The 20,406-nt window shown below is 46.6% G+C and overlaps 1 protein-coding gene across 12 annotated transcripts in view; it reads left to right on the top strand.

Moving 5' to 3' along the window:
* The window catches only part of Pde10a (phosphodiesterase 10A), a 449,138-nt gene extending 429,413 nt beyond the window's left edge, over positions 1–19,725 (top strand). For 8 of the 12 annotated variants that reach the window (XM_041680083.1, XM_041680085.1, XM_041680082.1 and 5 more), the window contains 5 exons: positions 571–743; positions 5,620–5,731; positions 9,006–9,086; positions 11,367–11,455; positions 14,397–18,527. In XM_041680083.1, the coding sequence (XP_041536017.1) occupies positions 571–743; positions 5,620–5,731; positions 9,006–9,086; positions 11,367–11,455; positions 14,397–14,514 (573 nt within the window). In that variant the 3' untranslated portion in view covers positions 14,515–18,527. Of the gene's footprint in view, positions 1–570; positions 744–5,619; positions 5,732–9,005; positions 9,087–11,366; positions 11,456–14,396; positions 18,528–18,935 lie in introns of those variants that run through there. The other 4 variants (XR_005976772.1, XR_005976773.1, XR_005976770.1 and 1 more) reach the window with 4 other exon arrangements.
* The last annotated feature ends 681 nt before the right edge of the window (positions 19,726–20,406 follow it).

Below are 20,406 nucleotides of genomic sequence, written 5' to 3'. Positions count from 1 at the left end.
TCCGGAGGCACAGCCTTATACCCCTTTTAGTTATTTCTGAGTTCCTCAGTGTTCACACCTCTTGGGTTTCTTTTTTGCCTCTTGAGGTTTTCTCTTTCAATGGGGTGCTCTTGCACCTTCAGCGACTGTGCCTAACGTGTCTGCTTCCTGTGAGTTCCAGGAAAGTGGGCTGCTAGTTACAGTGTGACCTAAAGTAGTTGAGTATATAGATGATTATCTAAGCATGAGTTGTAGTACGGTATGAAATTACTAGTATTAACAGGTCCAAAAGAAAAAGCTGCTGGTAACTTCGTTACTTTTTATTTCCTATGTCCATCACTATAAAAACACACGGAAATAAGGCATAGTAAAGCCACTTGTGTTTTGTGGGACCACGTGGTATCCTATAGATAAAATCGTCCACATAAGCAATTGCTCTATCACAACAACGAAACAGTCCCTTTGTTTCCCCAAACTTGTCGTTGCGGCGACATTTGGCACTGTTGTCCGTCCATACTGTTTCCAAGTAGTGGAAGATGCCCTGAGGCTAGGTGCGCTGCTATTGGTGGTTTTCCTCTTGTCTCTCTGTAGCTGGAAGGGCACAACATCTTCTCCACCCTGAGCTCCAGCGAGTACGAGCAGGTGCTGGAGATCATCCGTAAAGCCATCATCGCCACTGACCTCGCCCTGTACTTTGGGAACAGGAAGCAGTTGGAGGAGATGTACCAGACGGGGTCGCTAAACCTCCACAACCAGTCGCATCGGTAAGGACAGCTTGGCCTAGGCTATGAGCCTGATGTGTGAGCCAAGAACTGTAAATGTGTGTGTGTGTGTGTGTGTGTGTGTGTGTGTCTTCAGCAGAGAACACACGGAGGGCATGCCTCTGCTGACATGCATTTTGATGGTGGTTCCACTGTTTTTCCAGGGGATGGTTTGCAGAGTGGACTTAGCTTCAGGCCCAGTGTGGTGTGAGTCTCTGACCTGCCTCAGATTTCATGTTGTGATTATCTGTATCCAGTCAGCCTCTCCTCCGTGAGGCCATCTTTATCCTAAGGTGCAAGGACAGCTACTTACTGGTTCCGTCCCTGTCTCTTCTGGGATCCTTCTAGACCTGGTCTTAGATTTCTTTCTAGAGGATGGTCTCTGCTTTTGGGCTCTTAGCAAATGGGTAGAACTGGAGCCCAGCTCGCAGGAGTAAAGGATGTCTTTATAAGGATGTGTGCGTCTCAGCTCAGCAGCAGCTGAGCAAGCTCCCCTCACACCAGGGCACGCCCACATTCTGCAAGCCTGAAATGGATCTATCTTTCAGAGGAACAATGCAGCAGGCCATGTTTCTTTCACACACAGCAAGGCCTCTCCAGGACGACTTGAGCCATTGTTGATAAAGCTCCAAGGTGCCTCTCATTCCTCTCACTCTGCCTCCCTGATGCTCACAAGGGCAGTGTGCTTCAAGTCGCCTCGGCCCACAGTGTGTGTGGTTCTTGTGCCCACACCCTGTGCAGGAAGAGGAGTTTGTTTACATTCTCTTTATGGCACCTTCGGAGGGATATTTGACCCTCCTGAAAAATGCTTATTTTCAGAAACCCATCCTTCTACTTTTTTCTTGGATATATTCAGTTATTTATTAACCAAATAGTCACAATAGTTAATATGTCATTATAGAAAATTAAACAGCAAATTGAAAGTCTATTTTTCATGCTTAATGCATATGGGCCTCTGTGTTGGTGGCACACATTAGCTGTGACTGGTTTGTGTTGATTGACAGTTTTAAAGGTAATACTTGTTTGTCTCAACAATCTTCCGAGTGAAGAAACCCGGGCAGGAAAGAGAGCGACAGTCTCGCTTTTACCCAGATGTCACGTGCTTGCTCTGGCATCACCCCATTGTTTCTCCAGAGGTGTGCACAGTGTGCCTGCGGTGTGTGCCCATCCATGTGCCTTCTCCTCAAAATGTGCCTATGCCAGAGCCGGTCCTTTTTTTGAATTGTTTTTATTGAGCTGTATGTGATTTCCACTCTGCTTCCTTCCACCCTCCCTCCCCTTCTACTGTCTCCCATGGTCCCCATGCTCCCAATTTACTCAGGAGGTCTTGTCTTTTTCTACTTCCCATGTAGATTAGATCCATGTATGTCTCTCTTAGGGTCCTCTTTGTTGTCTAGGTTCTCTAGGACTGTGCTTTGTAGGCTGGTTTTCTTTGCTTTATGTCTAAAAGCCACTTATGAATGAGCATATATTATATTTGTCTTTCTGGATCTGGGTTACCTCACTCAATATGATGATTTCTAAATCCATCCATTTGCCCACAAATTTCAAGATATTGTTATCTTTTCTCCCGTTGTGTAGTATTCCATTGTGTAAATATACCACATCTTCTTTATCCAGTCTTCAGTACAGGAGCATTTAGGTTGTTTCCAACCTAAATATTACAAATTAAAATTTGCAAATATTAAAATTGACAAACATTGCAGAGCCATTCTTTTTTTTTTTAAATTATCCTATAACACAATCTAACATAAATAGTTGTAAAGGTTTAGAAACCTTCTCCAGATTGATGGTGATAATTTCTAGACTTTGCCATTATAAACAGTGATACAATAAACTTTGCTCATGTGATCTTTTCTATGCCTGTGGACCCTTGACATTATATAGCATAGCACCGGAGAGATGGCTCGGTGGTTAAGAGCACTGACTGCTCTTACAGGGGACCTGAGTTTTATTCCTAGCACCTACGTGACAGCTCAAAACCAGTTTTCCATTGTCTTCTTCTGGCCTCTGTGGCACATGGTGCACAGACACACATGCAGACAAGACACTGATAGACATGAAATAAAAAAATTAAGTATATATGTGGCATATATTGCTAGAAATATACATACATTAAGCTTTAAAACAGACAAGGTAGGAATTCCCCCATATTCTCACAGGAGGGTGAGAAGAGACCTGATCCATGTACTCTTGTCTGCTGCCCCAAAGCATCTCACACTCGCTGACTTCCGCGTGCCCTGTCCACAACGTTCTGCTGAACGTTTACTCCTAATAAATCATTGTCCGACCTGTGTGTGTGTGTGTGTGTGTGTGTGTGTGTGTGTGGTCTGAGGGTGGAACCCAAGGCCTCACACATGCCAGGGAAACCCTCTATTAGTGAGTGATACTCTAGCCCTAGATTCTCTGTTAAGAACAAAGAAACCTCAGATCATGAAGACACATCAGTTACTTGCTCTTATCAAACCCCACAGCCATGCAAACACTTCATAAATGTTTGTGCATTTTATAGCTCAATTTTTATATTTAGCTCTGAATTCTTATATTAATAGAATTATGTTTGTATTTCCTCTTGATGCATTAAATCAGTGTCACTTAATGGCTAGTTCAGTTTCCCCACTGCATTGACGATGTTAAGAGTGTTGTAACCTGGGAGGTCTCCTGAAGCATTTCTGCCAACTGTCCACTCCCCTGCAGTTCATCTGTATTGGCTTTCATCTTATGGAATGAGTCACATGACATCACAGGCTTGCACCCCTTCCTGTGAGTGTCAGAAGCAAACGGTAATCTGCTGTAGATCTTCCAAATTATTGACATTTTAGTATTACATTTAATTGTTTACCTGAAAGGAAAGCACAGTGTCATTTTTTGGATGATATTTATGGGTTATTTGCCTTTCCCAACTACAAGTTTCTATGAGGGCAGAGTTTGTCTTATTATGCAGGATCCAGAATTGCTAGATTAAATGAGCAGGCCAATGTGTTTGAAGTTACTAGGGGACCATGAGCACGTTGTTGTCCGAGTTGCTTTCAGCTTTCCCTCTGAGGTCGGCAGCGATAGACTGGTCACCCTGAGATTATACCGGGAATGCTTCCCGCAGGAACCCCACAGGGCACAGCTGCTGGCGGGAACCCTTTCAGGGTTGAGGTCTAATTACATCCATGAACAGAATAAGGATCCGTTCTGGCATCTCTGAGTGGTCATGACCATCTAGCTGATTTATAATTGTGAATAAAAACAGTAATTATACTTAATACGGATACATGCCAAATTTCCAGGCTACGCACTTCCTCATGAGCAATATAATAACGACTTTGCAATGTGTGGTCTCAATAATGTTGACAGTTCTAAGTGTGAGGATGTTTTCTCTGGGAAAGGGTCTACACATTTACAAAGCCCAGTGCTATTAACACCGCTTTTTACAGAGTTCCTATAGGAGAGTTTTTTTTTTCAGATTAAACCTTATTATACTACTTAACATAAAAAATATTGGGTTTTAAAAAAATGTTGGGGTGTGGGTGAAAATGCATTGAACGAGATTGACTCACTTCAATTGCATGGAAGAATTATTTGTAACTAGAAGGCTAGTTTTCATGTTCTCCATCTGTCTAGTAAATTAATTCTTTAGAAGCCCAAATTCAAAAATGCTCTTCTTTTTCTAAAAATTAATGGAACCAGAGAATTGTAGATTTCTCTGGTCACTTTAAACTACTTGGGTCTTGAAGTGGCATCTACTTGGGATGCCAGGTGACCATACATGACTGCTGAGCGCCTCTCAGTTATCCGCCCTGACCAGTAACAGATGAAAAAGGCCCTCGGGATGTCCCCTTAAAAAAGCCAGATGGTGGAGGTCGGTGAGTAAGACAGAAAGTGGACTGATGGCAAACAGCACCGTATGATGTGGCATTCAGGAAACTGGAGTGAGAACTGCGTGAGCGTCTCTGCGACCTTGACAGATGACCCGACAAACCATGTCCACCGGTCCAGGCTGTGTCCCCAGTGGAGAAATCCGCTGGTAGCCCTGTGTCCCTCAGACCTCACTGAATACCTGCGAGCGGGAAGTGTCCGTGTGTCTCACCTCTGACGCAGTTCTGCATGTCAGGTGATGAAGGATCTTTATAACTTCATTTCACAAGACTAAATATCACCAGAGAAAACCCAGTAAAGTTGCCGGCAACATGTTTCTTTGAACTTTTAAGCAATTACTATTTTTCTTTAAGAGAAAAGATTTAGCAGTACTTGTGTACAAATCGCAAGTCAGACATGTAGTGTATCGCCTCAGAGGCCAAGAAGCTAAACAGAAAACCCCTTTCTTTGTCAAAGTCTGAGTCTGAACAAGTTCTTGCTAAATAGCACAGCCTTGGAGGAACATGGTCCACCCCACCCTGCATGCATCAAGCTCATCACACAGCCAAGTCCTCCTCGGACCTGTTCATGTGACTTCTCCCTTGAAGAAGCTGAGCATTTCTGTACGTCTCAGACTTGGTGGATGTAGGTTTTCCCTTCAGGTGACATTACAGTTGCAGAGGTCTGTGAAGTGAAAGCTTGGCCCATAGCTCTGAGGAAGGCTAGACAACCTGGAAGGTAACTGCTGCCTGCTGTGTTTGCTCCAGCAAGGATACCGAGGCACCAGGAGCTCAAACGCGCTCCTGTACAACCTGATGTCACAGCTAAAGCCACTTTGCTCTTTAAGTCCATATTGCTTAATATGCTAAACTACGTGGTTCTGCTTCTTAATGCTTTTTCTGTCATCGGGAAGTGTTGCACTGGCAAGCCTTACTCCTGGTGATGCCTGCACCGCCCCCTCCCCCCACACTCACCCACAGGTCTCCAAGCAAAGTGTAAATACCGCACTCACCAGTTTTATATTATCTTCTAGAGACCGTGTAATCGGATTGATGATGACTGCCTGCGATCTTTGTTCTGTGACGAAACTATGGCCAGTTACAAAATTGACAGCAAATGATATATACGCAGAATTCTGGGCTGAGGTATGTCCTTGATTCTTATATTAACTTAGACATTACCAATGTCAACGAATAAGTGAATGAGTGAATGAACGAATGAATGAAGTGCAGTGGCCAGTCAGTCTGCCTAAGACCTGATTGGTCATGCTCATAGTTGCCTTGGAAACCCAGGGTCAGTCACATAGCATGACAAATTCATCGAGTATCGTTGTGTGCTGAGAACTCTATCCCAGCCTACCCAACTAAGGGCAGATCCCCTGATCCCCACTGGAAGAGTGAGTGTGAGAGCATGCTCAGTGAGCATTGCTGCAGCAACTTCCCTTTCTTGACAGCCGATCTGTGCTCACTGGGAAATGTACTACTGGATATTGCTTTACGTGTGCAGTGGGTATCGAGGGCTCCGAAGCCCTGGGCTTTATCTGCTGCCCGTGAGGAACTGGGGAGAGTCATCCTTGTTTGATCCTAGCATAAGACAGTGTCATTGTGTTCCCAGGCCAGCTCAGGTTCTGCCTTCTACGGAGCAGCCAGCCTCTAGAGCAGTGGTTCTCAACCTGTGGGTCTCAACTCCTTTGAGGTTAAACCACCCTTCCACAGCGGTTGCCTAAGATCATCAGAAAACATAAACATTGTCATTATGATTCGTAACGGTAGCAAAGTTACAGTTATGAAATAATAACAAAGTTAATTTTGTGGTTGGGGGGTCACCACAACATGGATCAAGTGTACTAAAAGGCTCATAACATTAGGAAGGTTGAGAACCGCTGCTCCAGACCCCCCCGCCCCCCACACACACTCACTCACTTTGTTTTACTGTGTAACAGAAGCTGTCAAGCTTAGTTAATGAAAGTGAGATCCCCTGGCCCAATCCTTCCTTGCCAGTCAGGTCAGTTATGTGGTTGTGTGGTTGTGGTTGTTCCTGTGACTACAGCATGTCCTGAAACACCGCCTGGGGAAACTGGGCTACTGTTCCGCTCATTTTTACACACCATGCAGATCATCCTTTACTGACTACAGTTGTTTTCTAAGCCGTGAATGAAGATGTGGCAGACAGGGAGTGTAGGTTCCTCCCTGAATACACCCCATGGATTACCCAGTCTCTAGGACCTTGTCCTCCCTGGGAGGAGTCCCGAATAGTCTCCAGGCCCTGGCATTTAATTTAACCCCCTGAAGTCCAGTGTCTCCTCTCCTCCCCACCATGCTGCTGCTGCTGCTTCCTACTCTACCCCTCCCACCGCCACATTCCTCACCTGTGCCTTTCAGAGAAGCCGTGAAGAATGCAGTCTTGGGTCATACAGTCCCAGAGTATCCTTGCTTGGCCCTTAGTGTAGCTCTGGGCATCAGCACCCCATGTCAAATACTCCAGCAGCATTGGCTTCAGATCTCCACCCTCACCCCTGCACCCCCTGCCATAGCCTGCCTCTGCCCCTCACAGCCCTTGAAGTCCTCCTTGGGTGCCTGCCCGTCACTGGGTTTCCTTGTCAGCATTAATCTGGCTCTAAGCACGCACTGAAGTCGCTTATCTAGAAATGTGTTCCCCTCTGAGACTCCTGACAGCTTCCTGAGCAGGAACTTGGTAGTTTTCCCTCCTTTGGTTAGAGACGAAAGCGATGAGACCACCAGTTTCTGCATGCAAAGCGGGGAGCTGAAGAACTGGTGCTTTGGGGACCTGGGTGCTACAGGACAAGTTTTAGGGCATAGAGTGAGGGGTCTAGCCACTAATGGCTCACTAACAGGTCCTAGGTTTGGTTTCTGAAGAAAAAAAGTTGACTTAAATGACTCCGTGTGCATCATTAAGAAGACTTCAACAGGTTTCAAGGGAACAGAAGGTAGTGTCTGTAGGAGCCGTAAGGATACTGTGTCTAGTGTCTGTAGGAGTCGTAAGGATACTGTGTCTAGTGTCTGTAGGAGCCGTAAGGATACTGTGTCTAGTGTCTGTATGAGCTGTAAGGATGCTGTGTCTAGTGTCTGTAGGAGCCGTAAGGATACTGTGTCTAGTGTCTGTATGAGCTGTAAGGATGCTGTGTCTAGTGTCTGTAGGAGCCGTAAGGATACTGTGTCTAGTGACTGTAGGAGCTGTAAGGACGCTGTGTCTAGTGACTGTAGGAGCTGTAAGGATGCTGTGTCTAGTGTCTGTAGGAGCCGTAAGGATACTGTGTCTAGTGACTGTAGGAGCTGTAAGGATGCTGTGTCTAGTGACTGTAGGAGCCGTAAGGATACTGTGTCTAGTGACTGTAGGAGCTGTAAGGACGCTGTGTCTAGTGACTGTAGGAGCTGTAAGGATGCTGTGTCTAGTGTCTGTAGGAGCCGTAAGGATACTGTGTCTAGTGTCTGTAGGAGCTGTAAGGATACTGTGTATAGTGACTATAGGAGCTGTAAGGATGCTGTGTCTAGTGTCTGTAGGAGCTGTAAGGATGTTGTGTCTAGTGACTGTAGGAGCTGTAAGGACGCTGTGTCTAGTGACTGTAGGAGCTGTAAGGATGCTGTGTCTAGTGTCTGTAGGAACTGTAAGGATACTGTGTCTAGTGACTGTAGGAGCCGTAAGGATACTGTGTCTAGTGACTGTAGGAGCTGTAAGGATGCTGTGTCTAGTGTCTGTAGGAGCCGTAAGGATACCGTGTCTAGTGACTGTAGGAACTGTAAGGATACTGTGTCTAGTGACTGTAGGAGCTGTAAGGATGCTGTGTCTAGTGACTGTAGGAGCTGTAAGGACGCTGTGTCTAGTGACTGTAGGAGCTGTAAGGATGCTGTGTCTAGTGTCTGTAGGAGCTGTAAGGATGCTGTGTCTAGTGACTGTAGGAGCTGTAAGGACGCTGTGTGCATCTTGTAGTGCTTCTAGAGGACTAAGTGAAATGACACAAATGCCCATCCCCAAGTCCCCTACAGCAACCACCTACATCAGGAATGTGGTACCAGGTTATGTGTCTTTGTCCTGGATCCCCACTGACCCTTTTGGCAAACTGCTTATCATTCCCCCGCCAACACCATGAAAGCCCAATTTCACCCATTTCACACAAAGGAAGAACCATTTGAGAAAGAAGCAAGGGCAGCCATGATGCCTTTGTATGCCCATCACCCCTCCTGCCATTCGCGGCTCTGCAGTGGCACCAGAGGAGATGTTCCGGTGTCTAGTAATTTGGCAGAGAAGAATCTCAGAGCACAGTACAGGGACACAGAGATGGCCATTGCTTTGACACCATGTCTCTTGGGGCAAGAGTCATTTTAAAGGAAGTTTTCATTAACACCCCAATTTTGTATGACTATTTGAAAACTATGGGTCACCTCTTCCTTTCTACTGCAGGGAGATGAAATGAAGAAGCTGGGAATTCAGCCCATTCCCATGATGGACAGAGACAAGCGAGATGAAGTCCCGCAAGGACAGGTATGAAGACCAAGAGCCGTCTGTGTGGTTGTCTGTCTCTCTGTCCATCATCTATCTATGGAACTTGGTGGTTTTGAACCCTCTGTCGATGGGTCTCAAACCCAGAGCTCACAGTTAGTGTGTTCTATCTGGCCCCCGTGTTTGTGTGAACCTGTGGGGGTCCTGCACACTCTGGGGTGTCTACTCCTTCCTCTCTTCCCTCCACTGCTGCTTTTGTTCCCCCGTTTTACATTTGGCTATTAAATTATTTGAAATACATCTTGTCGCTAAGGAAGGGACCTAACAAAGTCTTTCTAAACAGTTGTAACAGATTCTTTCCCCAAGAGGGTTCTGTTTTAGGACTCTCAATTAGAAAAATAGTTCGTTTTAAAATAGGTTGAGCTTTACCAAAAGAGTAACTCATTTTGTAGCATGAGTGAGTTTTAAATATGTCTGAGACCCACAAATTTTTTCTGTTCTTCTAAATTCCAAACTGATCACTGTGAAGCTGTTTTATCACAACAGGGAAGTACTCTCTTCCCCAGTATATAATCTTTTTTTTGGGGGGGGGTGTTCTAGCTTAGTGACTCTTTGCTCATATTTAGAATAAGAAAATACCCATTGTCTCAGTGTGTGGGTGCACCCTTCACGGAGGTCAGGGAACCCTGATTGCTCTTCGAGCTGATGAGGGAGGGGGACTTGATCGGGGGAGGGGGAGGGAAATGGGAGGCGGTGGCGGGGAGGAGGCAGAAATCTTTAATAAATAAATAAATTTTTAAAAATTAATTAATTAATTAATTGAGTGTTAAAAAAAAGAAAGAAAATACCTGCACAAGCTATGTAATTAAAAATAAGCCCAGGATCCTGTGGCAGGAGTTTCATGAGTTCAGGTGTCATGAACTCAAGGCCTACCTGTACTGCAGACAAGACGCCATCTCAAACCCATTTCCAAAGTGGAAACATATAAGCATTGCTCATGCGTGGAGACTGTGAGCATTACAGTAGGAGATAGTGAAATGGAACCACATAGACCTCTTGCTGCTTCTGCTCTCGGATGCGTCTGGAGTTGTGTTTCTCAAGAAGCTGCTGAACTAACCTAGGCAGTCGATGGTGCCACTGTGCCATCTCATTGGTCAGTCGTGAAGTGGGGCTCATCAGTGGAGGGCAGCCCCACAGTGATCTGCCTCTGCCCTTCACTAGGTAGCCTGGGGTAGCATCGGTTGGTAGATGGTGAGGTCTCACTGTTAGAGAGAGGGGAATGCTGAGCTAGGAGAGCATCGCTGAGCACCAGTGAGGAGTGTGGGGATGGCACAAGGCTAAAGAAAGAAAACCAGAAATGGCGTCAGCTGCCCTTGCATGCTAAGCTGGAAGAGAACTGGGCAGGTGAAGCACTATGGGCCCCCAACTTTGCAATATCTAGAGGGCAGCATCAAATTAACACAGGATCTTAACAGGCCTTGGATTCAAGCCTGACTTCTTTAACTTGTTTAACTCACTGAAGTTTTAACTCCCATGGATGTAAATGGCTGCTCTGTGTTAGGAATGTGTGCAGGTATTCTTTGCATTTATCTGAATGCACTGTCAATCACTCAGTGCTGGTCTTCTCAGGGCTCAGGAGATATAGCAGATAGCACTGATCAGACACAGGGAACAGCACACAGAACATAGTACACAGCACCACACACACACAGCATGGGCACCACACACAACATACACAGCATACACACATACAGCACACAGCACATACACAGCACACACAGCACACACATAGCACAGGCACCACACACAGCATGAACACATACAGCACACAGCACACACACAGCACAGGCACCACACACAGCATGAACACATACAGCACACAGCACATACACAGCACACACAGCACAGGCACCACACACAGCATGCACAGCATGAACACATCACAGACACACAAACAGCACACAGACAGCACACACAACAAGGTACCACACATAGCACACACACACAGCACATACACACAAATAGCACACAGCACATACGCAGCACACACAGGACACACACAGCACAGATACTACACACAGCATGCACACATACAGCACACACATAGCACATATATAACACACACAGCACACACACAACATACACAGCACATACACAGCACACACATAGCAAGGCACCACACACAGCACATAGACACAAAGAGCACACATAGCATACAGCAGAACCACTGACTTCATACTTAGGCTTCAGGGACAGAAAAGTGGGGGCATCCACATCCTAACAGTGGTCTTGCTTTGTTTCCCTGACCTCTCTCTGTGGCAGCTTGGGTTCTACAATGCCGTGGCCATTCCCTGCTACACCACACTGACGCAGATCCTCCCGCCCACGGAGCCGCTGCTGAAGGCCTGCAGGTAAGCGCCGCATTCCATCAAAGCCATCCTGAACTCTGCATGAGGTTTCTCACTCCATCGGCCTGTGGGTATGTGGTATTCAGTTTATAGTGAGTTTTCTGATTTGCAGCCTGCGTCCTTGCTGTGCTAACATTTGCCCTGTTCAGGGGTCCTGGGTGAGCCCAGTTGACTGATTTAATCAGGGTTGAGAACCCCCCCCCCTTTCCTTTGTATCAGCATTGAATTTCATACACTAGCTGATGCTAAGGCAGCCTGTTGTGTAGCTCAGACAAGACAGATGGTACTGGCAGCCCATGCCATGGACCAGGGCAGGTCAAAGGGGCTGTGTGCAGAGAACCCCTCAGGGTAGGGTGCTTACCTGTGCTCTGTGTCAGCCAGGCATGAGGAGTCTCCCTGAAGACAATGAGCCTCTTTTTCTGTAAGCAGCTCCCTTCTCGACCTGTGAATGTCCTGTCTGTGGTCTATGCTGATGGGACCTCAACTCCCAGATCCCTCCCAGGCAGCACCCTGCAGTCTCTGACACCGTGTGTGGCCCACAGACACTCAGACATGCCAGTCACAAATCTCACAGTCACCGTGAGTCTCCTACAGTGACCTCTACATGGTGTATGGGGAGAGCACACACATTCATTCCTCCCAGACAGAGTGGGAGCCACTGTCAGCCTGCAGAGGAGAGTCTCCTTGGGTGGCTGTCAGGAAAGGGGCTCATCTTCAGTCACAGCAGGAACTGTGAGTGGGAGAGGAGAAAGCTTGGGTCGATGCCCTTCCTCTTGGGTGTGCTGTGCCCTTCCATCTGATATCTGTCCTCGCTGCAGGTTCACTCCGCTTCACCTTTCCCTAGGTCCAAGCTCAGATAAGAACACTGATACTTTTAAAGATTCCAACTTTTTTTGTTTGTTTTCTGAGACAGGGTTTCTCTGTGTAGCCCTGGCTGTCCTGGAATTCACTCTGTAGACCAGGCTGGCCTCAAACTCACAGAGATCCTCCTGCCTCTGCTTGGACAAACAGAAGGTGACTGGTGTCCAAGCTTTCTCATTGCTCAGGCTTGCCCAGGCTGGGCAGCTGGGGTGGACACCAGGGAAGAGGTCATGCTATTGGCCAGAAGATTCAGATAAAACTCAGACGTGGTGTGCTCCAGCCTCTGCTGTGGAAGCATCTTTAAAACACCAAACCAATAAAGCCACCAAGAAAGGCCACTTTAAATCGTTTCTTTTCCTATCTGAGAGACGGCATTTCTTCCATCCAGTCCTGGATAGTTCTGCGCATGGCCCCATCTCCTTGCTCTTCGGTGGCCTGAATCATTGGGAGTTCATGGGGACTTGATCCACAGAGGCTTACAGGGATGGCTCCTCCCTGGGCTATGGCTTGCCTCTAGAGGGATCAACTTGAAGAAGCACTCACATCAGAGGGCAGTAGGGATAGCAACTCATCTGCATCCAGGCCTGTATATAGATGGAGACTGTGCGTTGGTTTCCTGGCCTCCCAGACTCGAATAATCACACAGAAACTATATTAATTACAACGCTGTTTGGTCAGTGGCTCAAACATATTCCTAGCTAGCTATTATATCTTAAATTTATCCATATGTATTACTCTGTATATCACCACAAGGCTGTGGCCTACATGTAAGGTTTTGGCATCCTTCTCCTTCGGCAGCTACATGGCATCTGCCTGGCTCTGCCTACTCTCTCTATATATCTCTTCTAGCCTGGCTATATTCTGCCCTGCTGTAGACCAAAGCGGCTTTTTTTATTAACAAATGCTAATAAAGCACAGTACAGCATACACAGGGGAATGCCACATCACCTGTACTTGGCAACCCTAAGTTGAAAGCCCCCTTTCCTATCTGGGCCACCATGTTTTGTGGTAAATATTCAGGAGTGGGCAGGTACATAGCTGTCGAACCTTTGAGCACAGGACTGACTGCAGTGGCTTTGGCTAACCCACATCATTTCTTAAAGGCTATCGCAGTATTTGAATATTTTATTCACATGAAGAAGGAAATTACCAAATTTAGGGTATGTCTTTTGCCAATATGTCAGACAATCCGTAAGATCTAGGAAAATGATACTCAATGTTATGGTGTAGATACCTGGCTTACATTGTGTTTTAGGATTCTACCCCCCACCCCCACCCCACACATACACCCCAAGGTATTTTAGCATGCTTGCTAATAAAAGAAAGTTAGGGGAGTTTTTAGTAGTGTTGTGTATAAATTTTGTGCTTGCCACTGATAAAACTCCCTTCTGACATTGACTTTATGCAAAACAAAGCTGAGTCAGGGTGGGGTGTAAAGAATTCCATCAGGCTCAGGCTCACAGGGCAAGCTCACAGGGTGAGCTGACATTGTGGGCTCACAGGACGGGCTCAGACTGCGGGCTCACACAGCAAGCTGTCACCTTTGCAGGGTTGTGAGGCCATGTGCCTGCGACATACCTGTTGAAGACAAGGAAAGAAGAGATTAGAGGACAGTAGAACGGGTCTCTGATTCGCGGTCACCAGAGCAGAGTGCTTCTGCAGTGGGACATTTTGGAAGCCCGTGCCATTGAATTTGAGATGTTTCACACAAGAGAGGCTGGCTGTTCAGATTAAAGGCACTGTGGAGAGGATAACCGCCTCCCAAGGTCTCTGTAACTTGGGTAGTACCATCCTTCTCTCTCACCTGGCTGCCTCTTGCCTGGATCAGCCCCGACAAGGAGCCCTAGGTACTCTTTCTGACTGCATCCTCAGTAATTAGTAAACACGACCCTTGTTCCAGCCCAGCTTTTGTCCTCATAGCCTAGAGCCCTTGGGACAAGGTGCCCGGTGCCCTGGTGTCTCTTGGGCTCACTGCTGAAGAGACGTGGCAAGAGCTTGCCTTGCCACCCCACACCAGCGGCTGTCAGCATTAGAAGGGCTCTGAGAAGACCATGACATCTGTAACTCTGTCCTTTGTGCCTAGGAACAATCTCAATCAGTGGGAGAAGGTGATCCGTGGGGAGGAGACTGCATTGTGGATTTCAGGCCCGGCAGCTGGAAAGGAGCCGTCTGAGAAGCTGCCCGAGAAGGTTGATGACTGATACTGGCGAGATGTCCGCCCAGCAACCGACCCTCATCCTGCTTCTTCCACGTCGTTCCTTTTATTTTTAAGGGGGAGGGGACACCTCTCCCAGAAGGTACCATCACATACGTGAAGCAGAGGACTTCCTGATTGTCGCTCATGCCTCGGACAGTGAGCTGTTTGGGCTCCACTGTGTTCAGACATCAGCTGTTCTGTGGCTCCACCCGACTCCCGAATGACCTCTGTGAACAGGCCAGCAATGCACTGGCCTTGAAGGTGGGCAGAGACCACAGGAGGGGTTCCTGTCCGGGTCCTTCCGTGAGGGTGTGGTCAGTACCCTGGCTCTGTGCTTCTCCTCTAGGGCACTGCTGCTTGGTGGCATTGGCTATAAACACGACACCGGTCCTTGTAGTGAAGTCCACATGTGACCTCCCTGTTGTATCCTGGGACACAGGTAATGAAGGGTCACAGCCCACAGGCAATTGAGGAATTCAAGTTGTTGATTTTAGGCGGACTAGGTGTGTTCTTTCAGTTTATTCTGGGGCATGTAGGTGAGTTGGCTCCGCCTAAGGAAGCAGACCTCTGCCCTTCATCAATGAGACACAGGGTACATCCCAGGCATCCGAAAACCTCAGCTCTCAGAGAATGAAAACACGTTCCCCTTGCTGTAGACTGTAGCCTTTGGCAACTTTAGCCACAGAGAAAATAAAAGTAAGGCATCTGAATTTCCTGCAGCAAGAAAAACCTTGTGAGTAAAATAATATGTTAATTTTCCAAACAATTCCTTTAAATTTTGACTGTGTGTTATGGCAGCATTTTAGTCTAATCCAAATTGAAAGATTATTCCAAATGACACCCCATCCCACTCCGCACTCCCCTCAGAGGCACCTGGGTTCGCAATCTCTCCCCTCACTGTGCAGCCCAACAGGAGGAGGTGCAGGGCCGCCACGCTGACCCTTGATCGTGACTTCTCTGCCACGCTCATATCCGGAGTCCTCCACAAAGATCCCTGTTTGTGACTCGTTCTTGTGTGTGACAGTCTGGTGCCTGCTGCTGGGTGAAGTTAGAGAAGCTGACAGAGCTCCTGGACTCTTCCTGCTGTGTTCTAAGGATTTTCAGGATGGTGGCAGGGAGACCAGAGAACCCATGCTTGGTTGTTCTGGCTTAGTGAATGAGTCTTGAGAAGTCAGAGACTGGTCAGAAACAAACGGCTCTCTTAGGGCTCTGCCAGGGGGGTGAAAAGTTGCTTTGAAACGCATTTTCGAGATAGGCTTTGATACACTCCATACTGTATGCACCACTGCTTCCAGGAGCTTGGCATCAGCAAAAATCTACTGGGTTTTCTTCTACATATTGATTTATGTTATAGCAGAGCGGCTGAACACAAACCTATTCTCATTTTATATTAACACCATGTGCTCATTGTCCCCACGGGCTTCTAAAAAGCTACCATCTCCCCTCCATGACATTGATTTGCTGTTGTCACCGTATCAAGTAAAAGGTGATGCCAGTGACCACCAGGGCTGGGCACACGTAGTATGCATGGCTTGGGCACAAACACACAGATGTCTATACGGCACACATGTGAGACAAAAGGAAAGAAAGGAGCAAGCACTTATAAAAATGACGGTCACCCCCATATTCAAAAGCAGTGGTTTTCCACGTTGGGACATGAGGACATGAACGGAAGTGTGGCTTCTGTAAGTGTTCACAGGCAGAAGGGTGTGGCAAGTCCTTTCCTCATGCAGACACATGGCACTAGATTTAACAAAAGCCGCTTTCCCCACACACGTTGACAGATCATCTGTCTTAGAAGCCGGACTGCAGCAAGGGGCAGCATTAGGATGCTTGTTTCATTCTGGCATTTTGAAGGAAAGAATGAATTCTGTCCCCAAGTTTGGAGAAGGATCCTGGTCGTGGGAATTCTGTGACTGCTTTAGCATTTCGTGGTGGCTGTGGCAATAAGAATATTACAGAAATCTCTTTCAGTTTGACCTAGCCAAGAATATTGTATTGTGTGGCCTCTACTGGAGCAGTTGTGCAGAGGAACCTGCTGGGAATTTACTGGCTGGGCAATCTCTCATGAAATACTGCCACATGAGAAGCAGTTTGGATAAAAGGTGATAGGTGATTTTTTTAAAGGCCTTTTAAATTATTATTTTCTAAAAGATGTTTGTAAGATTGTTTTCACCATGTGTGAGACCCAGGAGGCATAGATTTGCCGAAAATAAGAGAGGCCAGGTTGCAGCCTTGTTTAGTTAATAATTTGGCGTTTGAATTCATGCAGTCAAGAGTGTTTGTGTGTGTTTGTGTGTGTGTGTGTCTTGGCAAGTATGTTTAGCAGACAAACACTTGAATCCTGCCTCTGAGTTTTTCCCACCTCTTTTCTCACTATGCTTTCTCCCACCAAGGATTTCCAGGAATTTCTCATTAGTGTCTGAGGCAAACTTAGTGACTAATAATGAATATGATAAAGAGAATGTTCCATTTGCCGAAATTATATTATTTATGATCATTTTAACACACAAGTTTTAGAGTCGTGGCGGTTGTTTAATTTCTTTCCACACTTTGTGGTACCTTTTTATCTGGGAAAATGTTCCCGGATACCTAGGTGCATGCCAACACCGACGTGAAGTGTTTTGAGTCTGTGCGGTGAACCTCCAATCCTAAAAATTGTGCCACCATGGATTAGTTGTCTAAATTAGTTAAAACAAAGTTGAAGGCACGAGCAGCTGAGGAAGCAGCGAAAAGCTGGGTGGCTGTCAGCTTCCCACCTCCTAGGATGTGAGAAACAGGAAGAGAGAAGTTGAGTCCTGCCCCACGGGCTCCCTCCGGTTTGAAGAGCGTGCTGATGATTGCCACTGTGATATCTCAGGAGACTTGTTCCCACAATAGTCAGGGATCCGCCCTGTTAGTGTTGGGCTCCTCTTTCCAGCCTGTGTTGGCATTTTTATTTGATACACACTTGGTTAGCTCTGCTTTTTCACTGTGCTCATGTATGTGTGAGATGTGTTGGCACAGCCTGCCTGCTGCTGCCTGATGCCATAGGGACTGAGCAGGTCTTCCAACAGGCTTAGCTTGGCGTGTGATATTCCTGCTCTCTTGGGTCTACATTAAGGACTCAGCTTTAACAGGACTAAAGTAGTTGCCCTGCCTTGGCCCTGTACCTTTATTCTGAAAGCCAACTTTCCCCCTTTCTCTCAAGCGCTTGCCTTTCATCTTTGGCAAGTGTAAGGAACAGGCAGCATTTAAAGGGGTGTGTTCCTGGTAGGTCCACCTTTGTTTGTCAGGGTCCTGTCATCCCTTGTCACTGATGTCTACTCTGGTGACTTAGGTAGGGCTCCTCTTGTTTGTCGGGAACTGTGGTTCCAGTTAGAGGCACGGATCTCTTGGTTTCTGGCTCCTCAGCTGGCTTGATTTTGAAGGCTACTTCTCTGTTTATTTCAAATCTGCGTGGTTTGCTTTGCGCTCTGCTGATCTAGTGAGCAGGAGGATTCTAGGAAGGCTGTTCATCCAGTCCCCAACTCCTCCTGTTGAAGGCGTCAGTCCGACCTGGCAGTCATTGTGAAATTCGAGCTAGGCATGTGCACCACCAGCCGTGGTTCCCCTTTGCGTGACAGCTGTATTTTCACATGTGAGTTTTTGTTGCTGCCCCCTTTGGCATTGTTTACACTAAGTTGAAATTAGAGCTGCCCAGTGGAGTACAGCATTCTTACTGTCTTCAAACAAAGCTGTACCCTTTGATCAATAAAAGTATTTAAGGCATTTCATGAATTGACAAAGCCAGAACAAAAAGAAAGAAAAATGCTGGAGGTGTTCTCGTTGCCAACAAGGAGCACAGGACAGCCAAGCTACTGTCTCCTAAGGAAAGCACACTTAGAACCCAAAGAAACACTGCCGCGGTCCCCCGACTTGTCCCTTCTCAGCCGTGGAAGTTGGTGCTGTGTGAGCTGTGAGCAGTCTGCCTGCTGTTACCATAACTGTGAGGATTCTGCAACCGAAACGACACACCTAGAACTGACCCTGTGGCGGGGAGGGGAGGGGGTGGGAGGCGGGGGGGGGCACAGAATCACACCCAAACTCCAGCGTGGAACCACAGCTGTCTGTAGTCTGCCGCCAAGGAACCAGCACACACAGCGCAGTGCTTAATCTCCAGGAATATACATTTGCCGATGTTTTATCTCTAATGTAACTTAAATCCCCAAATGCTTGTTTTTGTCTAGCCTGCCTAAAATATCATTCTATCATGGGTATCCCCACTTTCCTTCCTGGTTTGGTCACCCAAATTCCCAGTCGTAAACTGTACCTAGACTAGTGACTCTAAATGACGTGTGGGAGTAGTGTTTCCATGTGGTCTGTTGTGTAGAGTGGATGCTACATGCTCATTTACTGTACAAAGAGAAGTGTGGTTGACTGACTCACAGACGCATTTCTGTACAGCGCCCTGCCTGTCTAAACACCACGTCCTTGCCCAGAACACTGTGAAACACTTACCAAACGGCAAATGCAGCGTCTGGACTCTTCCCGAGAAGAACAACTTTCTCCACATGAACACATGAACAAAAGAGATTCTCCATCCGCACCCAGCCAAGGCACCTCAGAGGTCACGGTGACAGCCTCCTGGCTAGCCAACGCCTGCTGGAACAGGAGCACAGGTCCAAGCAACTGATCCTCAGGGGACGGGTCGGCAGCCAAAGCCTTAATGGGCTCTCTTTTGGAAGGGGAAAGAAAAGAATTTCAAGTTAACAATATCCAACACTATTATAGTTGATGAGTTAGTAAATTCCAAAAAGATGATTTTATATGTCTGACATTAAAAAAAATATCTTTGTAAAGTGCGTAAGTGCAATAATTTAAAGAAGTCTTATCTTTCCATTTATAAATTATAAATATTGTACATGTGTGTAATTTTTCATGTATTCATTTGCAGCCTTTGTATTTAAAAACCTTTACTGTTACGTTTGTATAATAGGACAGTAATCATTTATTATAACTCAGACAAGGTGTAAATAAATTCATAAAACAGCCAGTATATATGCATATATGGGTGTTACATTGCAAAATCTGTATCTTTGCTCTACTCACATGCTTAAAGCAGTAAGGAATCTTTTGTGGATATGTAATTATACATATAAAGTATATATATATGTATGATACATGAAATATATTTAGAAATGTTCATAATTTTAATGGATATTCTTTGGTGTGAATAATTGAATACAAAGTTTTTAAAATATCATCTCTCAAGTTTGCTCTCGTTTGTGGGGAAGACGACAGATGCTTTGAGTGGCTGCCCCCGATCTTCTTCCCACAGCCATTTGCTTGACTGGGAGACAACACAGACTGCCCCAAATACAGCCGGTCAAATGCTCTGTCTCTGTGGAGAGGGACCAGGGGATAGCCTCTCTGTATAAACATTAAGTGCACTGCTCCTTGATCTTGTCAGGGCCTTTGCTTGTTAGTGTTTTGGTGACTTGACACAAGCCAGAGTTATCTGGGAAGAGGAGCCTCAAATTAGAAAATGTCTTAAGAATTGACTTGTAGGCAAGTCTGTAGGAGGTTTTCTTGATTAATGACCTATGTGAGAAGGTCCAGCCCATTATGGGTGGTACCATCCCTGTGTAGGTGGTCCTGAGTGTATATTAAATCAAGCCTAGCAAGCCGTGGGAAGGAAGCAAGCCAGTAAGCAGTACTCCTCCGTGGCCTCTGCATTGCCTCCTACATCTAGGTTCCTGCCCAGCTTGAGTTCTGACTTCCTTGGGGGACGGAGTGGGACCTGAAAGTTGTAAACCATAAGCAGTGCCTTCCTCCCCAACTTAGTTTTGGCGGCAGTGTTGATGACAGCCACAGAAACCCAAGACGAGGCAGATGGCCATGTCTCCTACTCCCGCCCACCCTCTTGTCTTGTCTG

Source organism: Microtus oregoni, unplaced genomic scaffold (assembly GCF_018167655.1).
Source record: "Microtus oregoni isolate MIOR12 unplaced genomic scaffold, Mior012 000033F_ref0000390, whole genome shotgun sequence".
NCBI lineage: Eukaryota > Metazoa > Chordata > Mammalia > Rodentia > Cricetidae > Microtus > Microtus oregoni.
The sequence above is the reverse complement of the archived record's forward strand: the minus strand, read 5'-3'. Positions and strand labels throughout refer to the sequence as shown.